The following is a 21770-nucleotide window of genomic DNA, read 5'->3' on the forward strand; positions in this document are numbered from 1 at the left end:
TTCCTTCTTAAACCACTAGAAACTGTGATTCTGGGCCATTTCCCAGGAACCTGGGTAAAGACCTGGCCAGTGCCCATCTACCCGGCCAGTATTTAATTATAGCTTGCTTCAAATTTGGCTTTAAACTGTTGTAGTGGTCTTATTCTCGATTGGTGAGATTAATACTGTGATAATATACCTTGACAAAAGCAACTTAAAAGAGAAACATTTATCTTGGCTCACAGTTTGAGGGCTCACAGTTTGAGGGCTCACAGTTTGAGGGCTCACAGTTTGAGGGTGATGCCATTACAGTAAGGAAACAATGACAGCAGGAGCTTGAGGCATCCACAGTCAAGAAGCAGAGACCAGGCCAGGTGGTGGCACACGCCTTTAATCTCAGCACTTGGGAGGCAGGGACAGGTGGATCTCTGAGTTCAAGGCCAGCCTGGTCTACAGTGTAGTTCCAGGACAGCCGGGGCTACACAGTGAGAGCCTGTCTTAAAAAAAAAATACTAAACAAAACACACATGAAAGAAAGAAAGAAAGAAAGAAAGAAAGAAAGAAAGAAAGAAAGAAAGAAAGAAAGAAAGAAAGAAAGAGAAACAGAGACCAATAAATGTTTGTGCTCAGCTCACTTTCTTCTTTTTATACTTGTCTTAGTCAGTGTTCTATTGCTGTGAAGAGGCACCATGACCACAGCAACTTTTTTTTTTTTTTAAAAAAAGCATTTGATTGGAGCTTGCTTACAGTTTCCGAAGTTTAGTTCATTGTCTTCACTGCAGGGAGCGTGGTGGCACACAGGCAGACACGGAGCTGGAGAAGTAGCTGAGAGTTCTACATCCTGATCTGCAGGCAGCAGAGAGAGAGACTGGCTCTAGCATGGTGACACACAGTCCTCCAACAAGCCCGCACCTCCCAGTCCTACCAAGGAGTTCCTTCCACACCCTGGTGCCTAAGCATTCAACTGTATGAGCCTATGGGCCCATTCTTCCTCAACCCACAGCAATACTGTTCGGATCCCAGCCTAGCAAATGGTGCCCCCCCCCCCCACACACACAGTGGGCCAGTCTTCCCACCTCAGTGAATTTATTCAAGATAGTCTCCTAAAGGCAGGCTGGAAAGCCGGTCTCCCGGCCTCATCAAGTTGACAGTCGGGTTCAATCCCCACACCTCTCCTGAGTTTGTCAGGCAGAGAGAATTATAGCAGAAGCATCTGTAGATGAAAGAAACGTAGTATTTTCTCAAGTTAGATAGAAATTCCAAAAGTGTACATGACATAAACAATGACACGGGAAGTCAAAATAGCTTTTTTCTGAAATGGTAAGTCATAGAAACCGATCAATTATGCATGAACAACTAAATTACCCTTTCTCTCTACATAGAAAACATAGGAAGACTGTGACACGTGAGGAAACACAGATTAGAGAGATTGTCAGATGGATAAGAATTTTAAATATGACGAAAATAATTTTTTAAAAAATAATAAAATACAGCCACATGCTGGGTGTGGTGGTGCATGTCTTTAGTCTCAGCACTCAGTAGGCAGAGGCAGGCAGATCTCTATGAGTTTGAGGCCAGCCTGGTCTACATAGTGTGTTCCACAACAAAAGGAAGAGAGCTGGGACTTCTCTGAAATCTCTTTTATTAGAGTATCGATCCTGTCCGTGTGCCTGAATCACCTTTTCATAAAAGCCAACCTCTTAATGCTGTCACCCCAGGAGTTAAGCTCCAACATGGGAATTCTGGGTGTTGTAGGTAGCTAGTCACGTAGGAGCAGGCTTGAAGGTCACTGTGATGGACCTCTCCTCCTTGTACTCAGTAACTTCTGAAACCAGAAGCTGAAACCTCAGGACCTCTCGATGAACGATCACAAGAATAGGCTCTGGGTGTTCCTCTGGCCCAGAAACACGAGATCTATGTCTCATGGCCCAGAAGTTCAGAAGACTTCTATCTAGCCAGAGGCATTCTGATAAAGATCAAAAATACCATTGCTCCCTTCCTGAATAGTTCATCCAAATGGGCCTGTCAATCACCTGCTCAAGAGAACGCCTCTCAGGAAGGCCTCTTTTCAAGGTCATCTTTACAAGACACACATCCAACTGAAAACTAGGCTAGCTCGGGAGTCTCTCTGTCCACTGTCCACTCTCAGCCTGTGACGGTGTTTTCCTCCACAGTGGTCCCTTGGACCATTACCTTCTTTCACACCTGGATGGTGTCTCTCTTCATCTTCAGCAAACCCCATTTTCTTATCACTAAGCATCTCATCTGAATTCTTTTAACAGATATCACAAAGGACAAGAGCTGAGAGGAATCCAGAGTGAGATCCTGGTAACCGAGAGTCACATAACATATGCCACATTGTTTATAATGTACAGATGTACCTCAACCTGCAACAAAATTCTATCCCAATATCCCCGTCCTGGCTAGTTTTATGTCAGCTTGACACAAGCTAGAGTCACGTGAAAAGAAGGAGCCTCAGTTAAGAAAATACAGCCATAAGATCCAGCTGTGAAGCATTTTCTTAGTTAGTGATTGATGGGGGAGGGCTCAGCCCATTATGGGTGGTGCCATCCCTGGGTTGGTGGTCCTAGGTTCTATAAGAAAGCAGGCTGAGCAAACTATGATGAACAGGCCAGTAAGTAGCACCCCTCCATGGCCTCTGCATCAGCTCCTGCTTCCAGGTTCCTGCCCTGCTTGAGTTCCTGTCCTGACTTCCTTCCATGATGGACAGTGCTATGGAAGTGTAAGTGAAATAAACCCTTTCCTCCCCAAGTTGCTTTGGTCATGGTGTTTCATCACAGCAATAGTAATCCCAAGACAACATCCTTCACAAATTTAAAATATTTTAAGTAAAAAATATGCATTTAATAGACTTTGCCTCCCAGCACCACAGATTAGTACCACAAGATGCTAGAATCCTGGTTTGTCCTGAGATCCAGCCCTGACTTGCCTACTTGCCTACAGGCTAATCTGATGGAGGCATTTTCTCAGCTGATGTTCTCCCTTCCCAGAGGAACTTGTCTTATGTCAGTTTGACAAACAAACAAACAAAACCACCAAGTAAAACCTATATACTAACCAGGACAGTATGTCAATTCAGCGTGACATCAGCTTTCTCATATTCTTGGGGTCCAAATCTAGAATCAGAATCAGGTTGAGCTTGATGGCACTTGCCTGTAATCCTAACACTTGGGAAATTGAGACAGGAGGATTATTGTGAGTTCCAAGCCAGTCCAGGCTTACATGGTGACTGCTGAGCCAATCAGTGCTATATAAAAAGATGTCTCAAACAAACAAACAAATAACAAACATCCACAAAAACAAAACAAACCTCCTGAAAGCATTGGAAGACAAACAATCACAGATTCAAATTACTGGAAGACATCTTTCCTGTCATCTTTCCCTAGGCAATTGAGCACAACAACTGTTTTCAAGGTATTTACAGTGTGTTATGTATCACAAACAAACTAGAGATGATTTAAATAGTTGGGAGGTATGTATAGGCTACATGTAAGTAGTTATAGTTCAAATCCCTTATCTATCTATCTATCTATCTATCTATCTATCTATCTATCTATCTATCTATCTATCTATCCATCCATCCATCCATCCATCCATCCATCCATCCATCCATCCATCTATCTATCTATCTATCTATCTATCTATCTATCTATCTATCTATCTATCTACCCTGGCTGTCTTGGAACTTGCTCTGTAGACCAGGCTGGCCTTACACTCACAGAGTTCACAGTTTCTCTTCTCAGAGGTTTCTTTCCATGCATCTATGTTTCTCTGAGCTCTGCTTTTGGAGGGGGTGGGGTGCAGGACTAGAACATGAGGCCTTGTGCATGATAAGCAAGCACCACATCACCAAGATACATAAGATCCCCGAAGACCCCATTCTTTTGTTTGTTTGTGTTTTTGTTTTTTATTTTTGTTTCTCTGTGTAGCTCTGGCTGTCCTGGAACTTGCTCTGTAGACCAGGCTGGCCTTGAGCTCAGAGATCCACCTGCCTCTGCCTCCCAAGTGCTGGGATTAAAGGTGTGTGTCACCACGCCTGGCCACTTTATATAGGGACTATTTCTTTCATATGTTTTCAAGCAAATGTTTCTCAAACTGTTCTCCTTTAAAACCAAAACACAAAGAAACCAGATAATTGACTTAGACTTCTTCTGAGCTGCCATAACGAAGCAGACTTAAGCAGCAGATTTTCTTCCATGGGGGGTGGGGCGGGGGTGGAGAGAGCAATTGCATAAAATTGGGTAAGTAGGGAATTGGGGATGATCTGATATAAACTGGGGAAGAGGAAAAACATGATCAAAGTATTTCGTATGAAAAAAATTTTTTCAACAAAAAAACCCTGCATGTCTAAACTGGCTTATTCTTCATCCTAATACAGATCTTCTAAGAGACAGGTGTTGCAATCCACTTTCCTCTTCTTATGAAGTCTAGGCAAAGACAACTCCATCCTAGGTTGTCTCTCATTATCCTCAGCTTTATCATTCTGGTTTTTTAAAATATTTATTTTTGTGTGTGTGTGTGTGTGTGTGTGTGTGTGTGTGTGTGTGTGTGTGCATGTGTGTGTGTGTATGTATAGGATGTGTGTGGGTCTGCATGCCTGTACAAACATAGGGAGGCGAGGAGAGAGCATGAGTTCCTTGGAGCTGGAATTATAGACATTTACAGGATGTGTGGCTTGTTTTGTTGGTAATGGGATCTGAATTCAAATCTTCATGATTGTGCAACAAATGCTCTTAACTGCTGAGCCATCTCTCCAGCACCATATCACACTGCTTTATTTTCTCAAAGAGTTAAGAATCTTTTCAGCAGGGCATGGTGGTGCACGCCTTTAATCCCAGCACTCAGAGACAGTCACATCTCTGTGAATTCAAGGCCAGCCTGGTCTGCAAAAGTAAGTTCCAGGACAGCCAGGGCTATTACACAGAGAAACACTGTCTTGAAAAAGAAAGAAAAGAAAAATCTTTTCAAGGTGGAGCGGATCCCCTTTCAGGCATGCGGTTGGAGGGTGGTGATGAGTTACGGCTTTTGTTAGAGCGTAGAAAATAGATGCCTTTTTGTTTGTTCTTAGCATTGTGCAGTTTTGCTTTTTAAGGAATATTTAAAATTCTTATGTGGCGATATTTTAAAACACTTGATATTTTAACATTTTATACACAATATAAAAGCAAAGTGTGGGTACATATGTATAACATCACAGAGACAGACAGGCATTTTTCTTTGCATTTTTGAGGACGTCTTTCAGTGTTCCATCATCTCGTCAAGGTACTTTAGATGTGATCCTTCTGCTGTCCAGCTAATCACTCATTTAAAAAACCACCATCGGGCTGGAGAGGTGGCTCAGAGGTTAAGAACACTGCCTGCTCTTCCAGAGAGGTCTTGAGTTCAATTCCCAGCAACCACATGGTAGCTCACAACCATAATGAGATCTGATGCCTTCTTCTGGTGTGCAGGCATACATGCAGATAGAATACTGTATGCATAATAAATAAATAAATAAATAAATAAGAGAAAAGTAAAACCACCATCAGTGAAATCTGCAGGAACATATAATGTTCATATGTGAGTGTGTGTAGAAGCTCTTTTCCATAGGGGAAAAAGGAGAGTCTCCTGGGGCTGGCAATAGTGACATAGATGGCTGGGGGTGGGGTGCGGCATGTGCCCTTACATGGTGAGGGTACCAGGAGAAGGGTTGAGGAGAATTAACCAAGACCAATATTATTTGGAAATTTCATAATGAAACTTAATATTGTACACACACACACACACACACACACACACACACACACACACACCCCACAAACATATATACACTGTTTTTGCTTTTCAAGACAGGGTTTCTCTGTGTAGGCTGTTCTGGAGCTCATCGCTCTGTAGACCAGGCTGGCCTGGAACTCAAGAGGTCTTCCTGTTCATGCATGTGCTGGGATTAAAGGCGGAATATATATATTTGAAAAGCAGTTTTAAATGTTAGCAGCAAAAGTAAGAGACTCTCTACATTAAGGCAATATCACTTTTGTGGCTAGCTATTTCAATTTAATACATTTGAATGGTGTTACTCCTGGAGGGAAATTACAAAAGAGAGGAGATCGAGAGAGAGAGAAAAAAAAATTAGATCGGACTGTCGAGAAACAGTAGGACAACCCTAGAGGGAAAGCCGAGCTCAGAGTCAGTTGGCGCCCGCCCTCCTACTTTTCCTCCAGCCGCGGTTTCCGCTCCCCTTCGCGCTCTGGGCTCCCAGGCAGCCCCGCCCCATGGTAGCTCGGCTGTGATTGGCTCCTTTGAACGTCTACGGGGACCCTGATTGGTGGATCCCAGGCGCTTTATCGCGGTGAGTTTGAAACTGCTGGCACTCGGCCTCGGAGCTCCCGGAGTCGCTGCTTCCGCGCAGTCCGGAACTGCGGTGTGGCGGCCGCGGGAACCAGGGAGGTATGGCGTGAGGCGGGCCGGGTGCGGGCAGGGCCTGCGGGGCCTCCGCGTGAGCCCGGGGGGCATCCCCCGTGGACGGGGCACGGCATCCAGGGTCCCCTTGTGGACGGGTGGGACCTCCACGTGAGGACGTGGTCTCCTGTGGACGGGTAGGGCCTCCGCTGAGCCCGGGGGGTCCCCCTATGGACGGGTAGGGCCTCCCGTGAGCCCGGGGGTCCCCCCTGTGGAGGGGCAGCGCCTCCCGTGAGCCCGGGGGTCCCCCCTGTGGAAGGGCAGGGCTTCCCCTGAGCCCGGGGTCCCCGCGGACGTGCAGGGCCTCAGGCGAACCCCGGGTCCCTGCAGAGGCGCAGGGCCTCGCTGGAGCCCCGGGGGTGGGCGGGGTGCCAAGCCGGGTCCCAGGCCCTGTCGGCCGCCGGGGCTGAGCTAGGCTGCTGCACCACGTCAGAGGCCCTCCGTGGGTACTGAGGCCGAGACTGCTCCGTGGTCGTTTAAAAGCATTGCTATCGAGGTCCAGAGCCAAGGAAGAACCTGGGATCGTTCTTTGTATTTTTAGTTGTCTCCGCTTGTAGACGGGCACAGACGGCACCCAGGCTAAGAACGGCCGAGACGTAGAAACAGTGATGCTTTAACATCCGTTGTCTTTAAAAAAAAAAAAAAAAATTAGCGACTACTGAAGGTTCTGGTGTGCACATCACCATCCCCCCACTACTTGGAGGTCTGGTCTAGAGAGGTGCACTGGGCAGCTCATAGCTCCAGCCCCAGGAGCCTGGAAAATGTTGGAAGGAAATGAGCCATCTTTGAAGACGCGTTAACTCTTAGCTGTATGCACAAAAGGGGCTGAAAAGTTTTCATGTTCTATAGTTATACGACGTAGGCATTATTGAAGAAAAGGGATTTTTTAAAATGTCCATTGTAATTTCATAAAATACGCATCGCTGAGATTTTTTTTTTTTTTTTTTTTTTTTGAGCCACTGACTGACTCCTTGTGTAGTTGTGAGATCTGGGATTCCGGGATTCATTTTACTTGGGAAAGGAATCCGTGAGGAACAGAACTCACAAAATGTCAGCTCTTTGGTGATCTGTGGCAAAGGGCTTTCATGGCAAAGGTGCTTAGCTTTTTCCCCACCATTCTTTGAGGCAAGGATTTCTTTTTCTCTTTTGTTGGTGACACTTTGCAAGTGTGATTAGAATTTTGTACAAATACACTGCCTTGGGATTATGGCTGTGATGGAACACTGTGGCCAAAGCATTTTGGGGAGGAAAGGGTTTATTTGACTTTTACCTTCCACATCACAGTTCATCATCACAGGAAGTCAGGAAAGGAATTCAAACAGGGCAGGAACCTAGAGGCATGGCCTGCTGTATAGAGACCATGAAGGAATGCTGCTGACTAGCTTTTTTTTTCTCTTTTCTTACGGCTTGCACAGCCTGCCTTTTCATAGAACCCAGGACCATGGGATACCAGGGATGGCACCACCTACAATGATCTGGGCCCTTCCGGTCAAGACTAAGAAAATGCTCTACGGGCTTGCCTGCAGCCCCCATCTTGGGGAAGCATTTTCTTAATTGAGGTCCCCTCCTCTCAGATGACTTTAGCTGGTGTCACACTGACATAAAATTAGCCAGCACGTTTCCCTTGGAGTGTCTTGAGTGGGATTGTCTGTGGCTGCTTTTTAAAAGGCATTCAGTTCGCTTGAGTGGCTAAAAACATTCCTGCTGCTCAAGTAAACTGGATGCTTGTAATATAAACACATGCTTTTATAAAGAACAAATGCTGTTTCTAGTGGTTGTACTTTAGGGAAGGTGGCACATCCTTTCTTTTTGAGACAGTGTTGCAGTAAACGAGGCCAGAGGGTGGCCTTGAACCTGCTCTTCTGCTTCAGCTTTCCTTGTGCTAGGGTTACATCAGGCATGACATCCTTTTCGTAGATTCTTAACGATTTTCAGAAAATTAAAACGGTACAAATTTAGTACAGTAGTGTGTCTTGAAATAGGTGGGTAGAATTAGCATGTGTTGGTGTTAAAATCACTATTCTGGTCCTTTTTGAAACTTACAGTCTTGGAAGTCAAACCCAAGGCCTTATGCGTTTCTTTTTTTTTTTCTTTAAATTTTGAGACATAGTGTCACTAAGTTGTTCTGGCCAGCCTTTAACTTCTCATCCTTCTGTATCAGCCGCCTCAGTAGCCGGGATGACAGGCCTTTCTCACCAGGCGGGCTTGATTTGTGAAATGTGAAGAGGCCAAATACAATGCCGTATAGAATATGCAAATGCAATGTCTTGGGAGCCGAGAAGGCTCTGAGAGCTACTGCAGGAGTAGCTAACCCCTGGTGATATGTTTTGATATAATAACATTTATGGGCTATGCAGAAGGCACTGTGGAAGACAATTTGTAATCACACCAGTGTTTGCTCTTATTTTAGGGTCCATCATAACCTGTTGAGTAACCATGGAAGACTATATCAAAATAGAGAAAATTGGAGAAGGTGAGTGGTTGTAGTATAAAGTTTTTGAAAACAATTCATGAGTGTTCCTGTGTAACACAAAAACATTAAGTGCAGTCGTTGATGTATTTGTACTTATGTGCATTAGCACGCTGTTACAGTTGGTGTTAGTGGTCGCCTTAACAGAATCTGGAATCACTCTTGAGCACTCCTGTGGGGAGGGGATTATCTCAACTATATTGAAGTGGGCAGGGTCTTCCTCCCATTGTGGGCCCCACGCCCTGGCTGAGATCCTGGACTGTAAATGGAGAGAAGGAGCTAAGCCTTAGTAAACCTCACTCTCAGCTGCCTTGTGTTCCTGCTGCAGCTGGACTGTGACCCAGACTCCGAGTCCAAACAAACCCTTCCTTAGGTTGTCTTTGTCTGGGTGTTTATCACAGCCACAGCAAGACATAGTTTACTTATAACCTAAACCATTCTCATTCAAGAGAATTTAAATTATTGTGAATCCTGGAGACCATAGGGCCTCACACACTAGACCACTGAGCTGGTCTCACTTCTGGTACTGAACACCTGGATGCCTTGTGTTTCGGAAACACTACTGATAGCTTGTGTGTGTGTTTCGGGGAGTAGAATTATGCTAATTTCACAATACACTTTTAGTCTTAAGTCTAAATATTAGAGTAAGTTGTATGTAAACTAGGTGCAGTAATTGACAAACTAAGCTGAATGATTTTCTGTGCGGTTACCATGGGCAAGAATGGCTTAAACTTTGTGGCTTTCATGTGTTGTTCAGGTCCTTTCTGGAGTATTTTGAACAATGCTTAGGCCCATGTGGCATAAATGAGGGATGAAAATAACCCTTTCCTATTTCTTTCTTTTTTTCTCTCCCTGCAACAGAATGTCCATATTTCTACCTAGGAGTCGAGACGTCATTCTTAGCTCTCCAGGAGCAAACGATGGAGCTTGTTTGTCTGTGGGTTCTGTTGAGGACCATTTGCATTTGCATTCTGTTCAGAGACCCCACTTACACAGGGTATTAAAACCAAGGCAGGGAATTTAGTAAGCCACGTAGTGTTCAGATGGGAGTCTGGGGTTTCTGCCCTAATGTGACCATCGTCTCCACAATGGTCTCCTTACACGGTGACCACCCCTCTCAGCAGCCTCATCTGCTGCCGCCTGCCTCTCCCATTGGATTCTTTGACCCCCTCAGATAGGGCTATCTAAGGCCATCCCATGCTGGCTTCTCTTTTCGACTCGTTCTAGTTCAGTGCTCCTCAACTCAACCGTCCTAGTGCTGCGACCCTTTCATACAGTTGCTACTTCCCAACTGCAGTTTGCTGCTGTTGTGAACTGTGTGAATGTCTGTTTCCCGTAGTCTTAGGTGACCCCTGTGAAAGAGGGGGTCGCAACCCACATGTTGAGAAACAAGGCTCTAAGTTGAGGGAATTTGCTTGTTTCCGCCTCAGTATTCCTTTTAGTTGCTCCAGGTTTAGGCTCCACAAAGGCTGAGGCCCAGACATCTCTCACTGCTCAGGTACCGCAGCACCTTCACCTGCTTTCCTGAACTCTTCTCCGACCTAGAGGCTTGTCTGCTCCGTTGTGTCTGGCTGTCTTGGGTTCTGTGTAGGCTGTGCTGAAAAACTGACTTGTTGAAATAATTTGAAAACTAGGTGATCTTGTCCACATAGAATTTTCTTGTGCTAATACTAGCTACGTGGTCAAGCCTGTGGATAAGATAGAAGATATGTCTCTACCACGTTAGTGTTTTCTTACTTAGTCACCTGCGTATTGTTGGCCACCGTGCCCAGCAAGACAGTCTTCAACTCACATAGCTGTCTACACTGGTTGGTGGAGGCTTCCTTGGCATTTAATAAGCACTCCAGAAACATTTGTGAGGATTCGTGGCTTTTACCACTCAGTGCTATTGGGCCTTTACCCCCAGGGTAGCTGAGATCTTACGCTTGCTTTTACTGTATATAGTTGTCTGAGTGTGGGTTTGTACAGGTATGCAGAGTCCACGGAGGCCAGTGTTGACCACTATGGAACTGGAGTTACAGGTGGTTCTGAATTGTTTTGTGTAGGTACTGGTCCTCTGCAAGGGCAGTGTGAATTCTCACCCTGAGACATCTCTCCAGCCTTGTTTGATACCTGCCCCCCCCATTATTAAATGATTTAAAATACTTCTGAATCAAAAACATGTTTATTTCATAACTAGTGTTCAGTGATTAACAAGTGAGGTGGTTGTGCTTTGTTTAGCCCTATTGCAGACATTCATTGAGAAGAGCCATGTCAACACAATTCTGTGTTGTCTAAGAATCAGTGTTTACTGAGTGTTGGCTCTGCTCATGACTTAGTTCTGCACATGATTCCAGGATTGAAGTAGTGCACTGGGAGGAAACAGAAAATGCTGTAGAAATTCAGAATTAATCATTTTGTATTGGATTGTGATAAAACTTGCTAATTGAGACTGCCCAGACAATGTCATCTTGCTAATGGCTTAGCTGCTGTGTGCTTCATACAAGTTAGATATCCACCCTTAAGGAACATGTGAGTGCAGAGATTTCCTGCAGCTTTGCAGACAAAATGTAGCCAGTACTTTTTAGCTGGAATATTTTGGTTATTCAAAGTCAGCTAGCATTTGGTCAAAATAGGATTTTATTTGAAATAATATCACTAAAATGACCGAATTGTTAGGAAAACATACTGTCCTGGAATTTTAAAAAAATGCTGGCACAGATACCATGTGGGTGTCCACTTGCTGCTGAGCAAACTGCTTAGTAAGCAGTTGGTCATTGGGGCAGAGTCTTGGAACCAATAAAAGCTGTGGCTTAGACATTGGGAAGAAACTGCTCTAGTCCAGGTGATAGGATTGCAGACATACACACCATGCTGGGATCTTTGTCTCTTGAGGCAAGTCTCATTAAGTTGTCCAGCCCTTAGCCTTTCAAGTAGCTATGATTACAGCTGTGTGTCACCAGGCCTGGTGTTCTAGCCATTTTTGAAGTCATACTGATGCCATGAAAAGCTGTCCAACAAAGTTGTATATAGATAACCAGGGAGTTTAGTACCTCTTCAACTGGACCCCGAGTTTAGAAGGTGCCTGTGATACCTGGGAAGTGCTTGCAGCACAGGTGTGAGCTGGGTCATTAGTCCGGCTTGCTGTGCCTGCCACACCCCACTGTCTCTTCTTACTGTTATGCTGTTCATGTGACACTCAGGTTGGTGTTTTCAACATTCCCAACTGGAGGCAGGCTTGCAATTGTAGCAGTAGCAGTTTTATTGGTCCTCATAAAATGTGTGGTATTCGTCTCTGTTTCTCTGTGCTTGGGTAAGGAGTGTTGACTACATTTTGAGATGTGTAAAAGTGTCATGGAAAGCATACATCATTACAGTTTTCTGAAAGTGTCACGGTGCCTCCTCTAGGGACTGTTTTCTGAGCTTCCGTTACTCAGTGTTTTAATTGCATGCAGGATATTTGACTGGTGAATTTCAGCTTGTAGGAGATCCACTTCCTAATGTTCATGTGCTGGCTCATGAAGGAAACTTAACTGGGGAGACTTGGGTGACCCCAGAATTTTATTCTTAAGCTATGGGTATGGTAGGTTTCTTTTTGGAAGTATGGAAAGTTTTAAGTTCGTGTGAGGTGACCTCCTGTCTGGTCACACAGCAGGCATATCTATCATGTGACACCTTAAGGGTTCACTTTAAAAAATCTCTTTGCTTCATTTCAGGTACTTATGGTGTGGTGTATAAGGGTAGACACAGGACTACTGGCCAGATAGTGGCCATGAAGAAAATCAGACTTGAAAGTGAGGAAGAAGGAGTGCCTAGTACTGCGATTCGGGAAATTTCTCTGTTAAAAGAACTTCGCCATCCAAATATAGTCAGGTGTGCTATGTCTGAATTAAATTCTCCCCATGCTACTTCAGATCAACCTTAATGTGGGAATTTTTACATCTGCTTAGTTTCTGGGTGGAGTGGGATAGAGTCCTGTTTATTTTTGTTGATTATGATACTGGGAGGAGATAGAGAATAGCCTGTTCAAAGAATTCCAGACATGGTGCTGAGAACTGGCGTTGTCTGGAGGAGCAGGCATGGTAGCTGCTCCTTGAGGACCTTTGTCAGCTCCTGTTCAGAGCCCAGCTCTCCACAGGCCCTTTACACACGTAGCTAGGGCTGAGCGGGGACAATGTTTTACTTTTTTATTGACTCGTTTGGACTGGGTCTTGGAGGAAGTGGTCTAGTGATTCATTAGAATTTCTGGTGGTACTAGGTACTGGACCCAGGGCTTTGGGCATGCTAAGAGAGTGCTCTGCCACTGAGCTGTATCCAGGCTGCCTTAGTTTTGGGGTTTTGGATTTTTGAGACAAGATTTTACTCTGGCTCACTCAGCCTGTCCTTCAACAGCCTCAAGTGCTGGAACTGTGGGCTTTTACACCACCACACCCAGCCTCCAGCCCTCTTTAAATTTAAATTGAGACAGGATCTCAAAATTACCCAGGTTGGCCTTGTACTCACTCTGTAGCCTGGGCAGTCTTTGAATTTAGAGATCCTCTGCCTTAACATCCTAGCTTCTGCCTCTGTTAGTTGGGGTGACAGGCCTCTACTCTTGTCTTGGGTCTAACTATTGTGCTGGGGCTGGGAGTAGGGAACACCTGTTAAAGTTAGGTTGGTTCACCTTTAATGTCCATAGTTAATTTATCTCAATGAAAGACGAGCTGAGGGACAAAGACAGGATGTACAGGAAGACATAAATTACTGTCCTGAAATGCCTTCCTCAAGTCTTCAGCGTGAAGGTAGTTTATGAGAAGCTCCTGATCATCGTGAAGCTCTCAGAAGCAGTTGTACTTGGGGAAAGCGAGAGGGCCGAGGTATTTGCTGGACTCTCACGCACAGTTTTTCTGCTCAGTCTTCAGGATGTGCTCATGCAGGACTCCAGGTTGTATCTCATTTTTGAATTCCTGTCCATGGATCTCAAGAAGTACTTGGATTCTATCCCCCCTGGTCAGTTCATGGATTCTTCACTCGTTAAGGTAAGGCTTTACATACTTTTATAAATGCTTATGCACTCTGAGTGTGGGGCTTATCCTTGTGTTTTGTGGGTGAATGTTGGAAACCCTGTAAGAGAATAGAAGTAGAGAGGGTTTTATTTTTTTCCCCACACAGATCATCTTGTGCTTATTTTATTACCAGACAGTTGTGGAGTGGAGAGTAAACACCATACTATAGACGATGTATTACATTGCTGGAGACAGAATATGCCATGGCTGAGGCTCAGTGGTCTTATTCTGTGAAGAATACGTTTTGGTTAATGTAAACATTGTATTTCAATTAAATTATAAATGTATATATATCATATCATTCTTTGTGGTGCTGGGTATTGAACCCAGGGCATTGTGCATAATTAGGCAAGCATTTTTCTCAGCAAATGTATGTAGATAGATTTTAAATGTCTAAGGTAAAGGTGTGTTAACCTTAAACCAGCTTTATTTTTATACTGAGCTACCATCTGCTTTCTTGGAGACACTGTCATGTTGACTTTGTATGTATATAAAGAATGGGATCATCTCTGTATATGTATTGCACACACATTAGTTGGCCTTTTTATTTCTGTTTCATGAATGGTTTAATAACCATTATTAAACCATTTCCATTTTTTGCCATTTCTGTGACTTCCTAATTTAGTGATTGCTATTCTTGTAGACCATGCTGCAGTGATTGTCTTTATGTGCAGTAGGGGCTGCCCTGGAATTCCCATCCTCCAGCCTCTGTCTCCCAAGTGTGGGGATCGTAGGCTTGTGCCACTGAGTCCACCTCTTTATGTCACCGTTGAGATGAATTCTTGGACTGGAATAAAATATGTGTTTATATTTAAGATCTTGGCAGATAGGACCATATGACCTCTAAAGATCAGTTATTTTATTATATCATTACCCAAATTTGATTGTATGTATCTTTTAAATAGTCTCAGTAGTTTATGTAAAGGGGCTTATTATAGTTATTTATTTGATATTTAACATGATTTATGCATAGCCTATTCATACTCACTGATCTTTCTATATTACGATATTGTTCAATAATTTAAAAGGTCTTTTTAGTAACACAATGATAATTCCTTCCCTTGCTTTTTTTCTCACTTTAATTTGTTAGTGGTGCCCACCATTGCCAATGTTTTATATTATGTATGTCTTAGGGTTACTATTGCTGTGATGAAACACCATGACCAAAGCAACCTGGGGAGGAAAGGGTTTATTTTGCTGACAGTCCATCACTGAAGGAAGACAGGGCAGGAACCTGGAGGCAGGAGCTGATGCAGAGGCCATAGAGGAGTGCTGTTTACTGGCTTATTCCTCATGGCCTGTTCAGCCTGCTTTCTTTTTTTTTTTATCCCCGGAGCTGAGGACCGAACCCAGGGCCTTGCGTTTGCTAGGCAAGCACTCTACCACTGAGCTAAATCCCCAACCCCCAGCCTGCTTTCTTATAGAACCAAGGACCATATATGTTAGCTCAGGGATGGACCCACCCAGAATGGTCTGGGCTCCAACATCAATCACTAATCAGGAAAATGCCCTACAGGCGTGCCTACAACCAGACCTTATGGATGCGTTTTTTTTTTTTTCTCAACTGAAGCTCCCTCTTCTCCAGTGACTAGCTTGTGTTAAGTTGACATAAAACTACCCATCACAATATTCTTAATGGCTTTTGTACTTTGTTTTAGTTTTATGTCTTGTTGAAGATAATATATTAGATCAGATGTATTAGAATAATGTCAATATTTTTTTGCCGTCCCCCCCCCTCATTTTCATTTTGTTTTGTAACACAAAGACTCATTTTGTTTTCAGAACTAGATTGTGAGGCTTTAGGGACATCTCAGTGGGGGAATGCTTCTGTTGTAAGCATGAGGACTTGGGTTCTGGTTCCCAGCATCTGTACGAGTCAGGTGTGGCGGTGGGCAGAGGAGAAGGGGGTGTGTCCCAGGGGTATACTGACCAGCCAGTTTGGCCAGAATGGCGAACTTCAGGTTTAGTGAGAGATGCTACCTCAAAAACTAAGGTGGAAGTTATAGCAGAAGACAGACTTCCACCTCTGCCCTGGTACCTGCATGGGCAAACATAGTCGAGTGTTCACACACACACACACACACACACACACACACACACACACACACACACACACGAGTTTTATCTGTTTTACATATTTTCCCATTTCAAACTTGCCGTCAGTCAGATGTCTCCAAAGAGGAAGTGCATGTGTAGAGTGAGAGAAATGAGAAAGAGCAACTATTCCAGAAGGAAGCACTTGATGTGTGTGTGGGAACTTCTCTGCAGGAGGCTAACTTGTGACTGGAAGACTGGGGACAAAAGCTTAAATGCTCATGTGGGTCTAGGTACATCCTTCCATACACTTACACTGTATGGACAGGTTTCCTGCCCTCGACTTGATGGTGGTGGAAAGGTGCCTGAAAGGTCTTTTCGTAGTTAAATTATTTCTCTGTCATAATTTCTTCAGAAACAGTGATCATTTCAGAGTCCTGTGGCATGGTTAAATTTCTGACTTGTTTTTTTCTAGAGCTACCTGTACCAAATCCTCCAGGGGATTGTGTTTTGTCACTCCCGAAGAGTTCTTCACAGAGACTTGAAACCTCAGAATCTATTGATCGATGACAAAGGAACAATCAAACTGGCTGATTTTGGCCTGGCTAGAGCTTTTGGGATACCGATTAGAGTGTACACACACGAGGTGAGCTGGGTGACTGCCAAGAAAGAACTGGGTGAGAAAAGTTTCTGCTCTGGTAGTATCCGTTTGTTCTTCTTGCCTCTGAAGTCACTCGAGTGTATGTGAAATACAGATATTTTCACACTGAAACTTTAGGCATGTTTTATCAGGGGAGATTCCCGGAGAGGCCTCACAGAAGTAAGGGGTTTACTGTAGCTTTTGGAGTTCTTACTTGTTTATATTGATCTTTCCCAGAGCTGTGGTTCCTCCTGATTGGACCCTGCTAGAGGTTCATTCAGATCAATTAAAAGGCAGGTTTTACTGTGTGAGGTATATATTATTCTGATACATTTAGGAGCCAGTAATATACTTGAGGGAGGGAGTTTTTTTTTTTTTAGATTTATTTATTATGTATACAGCATGTATGTCTGCATGGCCAGAAGAGGGCATCAGATCTCGTTACAGATGGTTGTGAGCCATCATGTGGTTGCTGGGAATTGAACTTAGAACCTCTGGAAGAGCAGCCAGGGCTCTTAACCTCTGAGCCATTTCTCCAGCCCCGAGGGAGGGAGTTTACAGCCCTAGTCCTGCACATGTTAGTCAAGTGCTTCGTCACTGAGCTGTACCATGGCCCTGTCATCAAGCTTTGTCAGTATTCTCTTGATGGTTGGCATTTCATTGGTTGGTTGGTTGATTTTCCTCCACAGTGGGGCTTGAACCTAGGGCCTCACACATACCAGGCAAGTGTTCTACCCCTGAACTGTGTTCTTACCTCTTACTTTGAGGAAGTTTTCCTGGCTGGCCTTGAAGTCACTGGACCAGATAGGCTTTGGACTTGTGAATCCTCCCCTCCCGGGAGCTGGGATTAGAGTCTGCATCACTGGACTGGGTTCCTCGGGTGTGTCTGAAAGGGCAGTGACTTGTATAGTGCAAGAACATTGACACCTGGGGAGTTGTGAACGTGGAATCCATGGTGTCAGGTGACCAGACCCTTGTCCCTTTCCTGCCTTGTTTCTTTTGGTTTTTGAGGCAGGGTCTCCTGGAGCCCTGGCTGACCTCAAATTCTTTGGGTGATGGTGAAGACTACCTCTGCCTCTTGGGTGCTGAGATCATGAGTGGGCACTTGTGTGCCTGGTGAATGCCGTGCTGGGGCTCAGATCCTTACATGCTACTTGATAGGCAAGCTCCACTCAGCTGCCTGCTCTCTCAGCCTGTCTTGTTTCTTCCTTTTTGTTTTTCACACCTAGATGAATTTTCTTTCTTTGGCTATTGCTGCTGTTGACCTCATTAGCGTTGTTCTTCCAGGTCATAGAGTCACTATATTGATGAATATACTATGGTTAATTAGTTCTGAATCACTAATCAAATTTTTTTTTGCTCATGTTTCTAACACATGTTAATTTTAGCTGCTATGTTAACATAAACAAAACCTGTACTTTGTACAGTACCATTCCTAAACCATCTATTATTTATTCAGTGTTTTTCCTGCTTTAAGTTTTTTGGAACATATCAAGCTATTTTTTTTTTTTTGTTTGTTTGTTTTTGAGACTGTAGGGTCTCACTATGGAGCTCTGGATAGCCTGGGACTCACTTTGTAGACCAGGCTGGCCTGGAACTCACAGATCTGCCTGCCTTGCCTCCTGAGTGCTGAAGTGCTGGGATTACGGGTAGATGCCACCAAGCCCAGCCAGGCTGTAGCTACTTTGATCCTTCTACTTCAATGATTTGAAAAGCAAGTTTATGGTTTTTACCCACTAATGAGCAGAACTCAGAAATAAACTAATTAGCTTCAGCTAAGTATTTTGTAAATAGTTAATTGACTTACATTCCTGGTGAGGCCTGCACGGCTTTCTAAAAGACAACCCAGTGAAGCAGCTGTATAAGGAACGTTGACTACGTGTGCTCCATCTTGTACCAGGTAGTGACGCTGTGGTACCGATCTCCAGAAGTGTTGCTGGGATCAGCCCGTTACTCCACCCCTGTTGATATCTGGAGTATAGGCACCATATTTGCAGAATTGGCCACTAAGAAGCCGCTTTTCCATGGTGACTCGGAGATTGACCAGCTCTTCAGGATTTTCAGGTAATTGTGTTTTGTGCCTGAGCTGTTAAAAGCTTATAAGGTTAAATCAAAGGCACCAAGTATGTGATAGCATTTTTTTTTTATATGTTTATTTATTATGTGTATAGTATTCTGCCTGCATGTGTCCTTGCAGACCGGAAGAGGGCATTAGATCTTGCTATGGGTGGTTGTAAGATACCATGTGGTCGCTGGAAATTGAACTCATGACCTCTGGAAGAGCAGTCAGTGCTCTTAACTGCTGAGCCATCTCTCCAGCCCGCATCTTGTTTTTCTTTCAGAGCTCTGGGCACTCCTAACAATGAAGTGTGGCCAGAAGTAGAGTCTCTGCAGGACTACAAGAACACATTTCCCAAGTGGAAGCCAGGGAGCCTCGCCTCCCACGTCAAGAACCTGGATGAAAACGGCTTGGATTTGCTCTCAGTAAGCCGGCTGTGCTTTATGGTTTGAGCAGAGTGCTCTTGGGTGTTTGTAGCGACACATGGGGTGACTGGACATACTCAGTCCTGGACTCGGGCAGGAAGAGAGTCCTGGAGTTAGATGCCTGTGGGGACAGCTGCCTTTGAGATGTGCAGTGCTCGTGGTCTGAGTAACCTCAGGGTTAGACTGTCTCCTCTGCTGCTCACTGGTAGATGCAGTGGGCACGCAGTAGCAGAGGCCAGGGCTCCCACTTTCCACCGTTGAGGGTGCGCTGCTGAATTGTAAGGACTCCTTCCTGGCTGTTGTGTGTGTTTCTCACACTGTACTTCGTTCACAACTGCTTGATACTTTGAGATAGATATTCAGGCTTTTTACAGTGTAAACTCCGGTTCTTGGGTCTGGCCTAGTTTTCTCTGAGAAAGGCTCAGAATTTTGATTTTTCTTCAGTTACATTACTGCACCCAATTAGCAGTTATTTTCTTTACAAAAATGTTGCAAAGAACAAACTTGCTGTTAAAGGCCTGCTTTAGGGAATTTGTTGTAGGTAGAGCAGTGTTTAAATTCTAATTTCTAGAAGGACTCAAATATGTGTTCCAGTTGGTCTTTCAGCTCCGTCACAATCTATAGATTGTGCCACCAGATGGAGCTCAGATTGTCCAGACTCCATAGCCTTCACACTCTTTGTGTGTTGGTGGTGTTGGTTAACTTAGAACCATTGCTGTATTCTGGGCCCAGCTTGCTGGTCACATCTAAAGGTGCCAGCTCTCGTTTGTTTTCTGCTGCTGGTGGGTCATGGATGGAGGTAGGTTTGCATGGGGGTTGGCCATGGACTCTACTCTTAGCTCTCCAGTCTTTGAACATAAAGAATTCCCCCCACTTCACTTAACAAGGTTTCCTCAGTTGAGTGACACCCTGGACTAGCTGATTCTTGCTGTGGCCCTGTCTCCCGCTGAACATTGTGACAGTGTCATTGTCCTCTGCACTCAGAAGACTGCCGTGCTACACTCAGCAATGTCTCTATCCTTAGCAGACCCCGGAGAAGCAAACATTTCCAGTTGGAAACCACTGTGGATTATTGATTAGACTTGGCTTCAGATTTCAGTGTATTTTTCCACATTTACGGATTTGGACAAGTTTCTTAATGTCCTTGAGAGACTTTGGTGTCTTAATCTGGAGAGTACTACAGCATATCTCCCTTGTGCTGTGAGGATTAACTGACATGCCCTCCAAGCCTTCATACAATCCTGAATGAATGCATGAGTTTATCTAGTAACTAGTTAGCTGAAGTATCTGTATGGCCTGAGGGTGGAGCCCTGCCAGTATTATGTCCAGCATGCACGAAGCCTTGGGTTTACGGTCTCTAGCACCATACAAACCTGGTGTGGTGGCAGCTGCCTATTATCCCAGCCTTTGGGAGGTAGAGGCAGGGGGATCAGGAGATTCAAGGTCATCCTCCACTGCACTGTAGTTCAAAGCCCCGTTAGCCGTGATGGAGTGGGCTTTTGGTCTGTTAGTGATTTCGTTTTCTCTGAAGATAAAATGTAAGAACAAATTTAAGACCAAATACTTTCTCCGGAGTATATAAATTGGTTTACTGTAAATAATCCATCTATTGTAGCTGTGTTTATAGAAACATATTGTGGATTTTTTCCTTTGTTGGCCTGGGCAAGTGTTATTTGGACACTATATCATGAAACACAATAGTTGATCACCACCTTTTCAGGAATGTTGTGAATAACAGATGGACATGTAATTCTCAAGGGAGATATAATTAACTAGATAATCTGTAAATTTATGTTTCGGTTTTAAAACTGTCTGAGTGCTTATCTTACAATTTATAACAGAGGCTATAATTACCTTATAATTCCTAACAGAGGTCTGTGAGTTGACCATCTTGGAGGGGTAAATAGAGGGCAGGCTTGGTAGTGAGTTGCTGAAGCTAAGTTCCCCCAAGCAGGCACTCACTGAAATTATGAATGTGGCTCGCTCTTGGAAGAAGCTAAGGCTTGTGGGGGTTTTAAAGGGCTATTTTCTAAGTTTTTTTCTTCTTTTTCTCTCCAGAAAATGCTAGTCTATGATCCTGCCAAGCGAATCTCTGGCAAAATGGCCCTGAAGCACCCATACTTTGATGACTTGGACAATCAGATTAAGAAGATGTAGCTTTCTGTGGCAGTCCTGCCTGCTGTGGCAGGGCCAGATAGTGGCATTTGCTGTTGGCTCTCTTCCTTCCTGTCTTGTATATTTTCCTTCTGTTGGTCTGTAAACCGTCACCTGGACTTTCCTCATTTCATACATATAACTTAATTAACATGTAAATATTATTCCATATGAATTTAAATATAATAATTCTGTACATGTGTAGATCTCACTGGTGGCTGTTTGTTACTGTAACGAAAGTAAAAGTGTTGCTGCAGGGAACTGGGAGACCTGAATCATTCCAGACTCAGCTGTTCCTACCGCTGGGACCACCGTGCGTTCTGAAGGAGCTGAGTTCAGGTTTCATGGTGCTTTGTAATGCCTTCATCCTCGGGGTATTTAAGTTTCCTGTCAGTGTCTTGCCACGAGGAAACTCTACAGTCTGCCTCTGCAGAGACTTTCTCTACTTGTGTTTTTTAAGTGTGGATGAGAAGGCCCAAGATCTGAGATCTTTCAGGAACATAAAACCGACAGATAAGTGCCCCAG

At 44.3% G+C, this 21770-nt stretch overlaps 1 protein-coding gene across 1 annotated transcript; it reads left to right on the forward strand.

Moving 5' to 3' along the window:
* Positions 1–6319: 6319 nt before the first annotated feature.
* Cdk1 (cyclin dependent kinase 1) lies at positions 6320–21448 on the forward strand. Its single transcript, XM_028877238.2, has 8 exons — positions 6320–6426; positions 8849–8911; positions 12604–12760; positions 13782–13905; positions 16442–16612; positions 18507–18670; positions 18949–19090; positions 21149–21448. The coding sequence occupies exons 2-8, from the start codon at positions 8875–8877 to the stop codon at positions 21245–21247; spliced, it is 894 nt and encodes a 297-aa protein (XP_028733071.1). The 5' UTR covers positions 6320–6426; positions 8849–8874; the 3' UTR covers positions 21248–21448.
* Positions 21449–21770: the final 322 nt, after the last annotated feature.

Source organism: Peromyscus leucopus, chromosome 16_21 (genome assembly GCF_004664715.2).
Source record: "Peromyscus leucopus breed LL Stock chromosome 16_21, UCI_PerLeu_2.1, whole genome shotgun sequence".
NCBI classification, from domain to species: Eukaryota; Metazoa; Chordata; class Mammalia; order Rodentia; family Cricetidae; genus Peromyscus; species Peromyscus leucopus.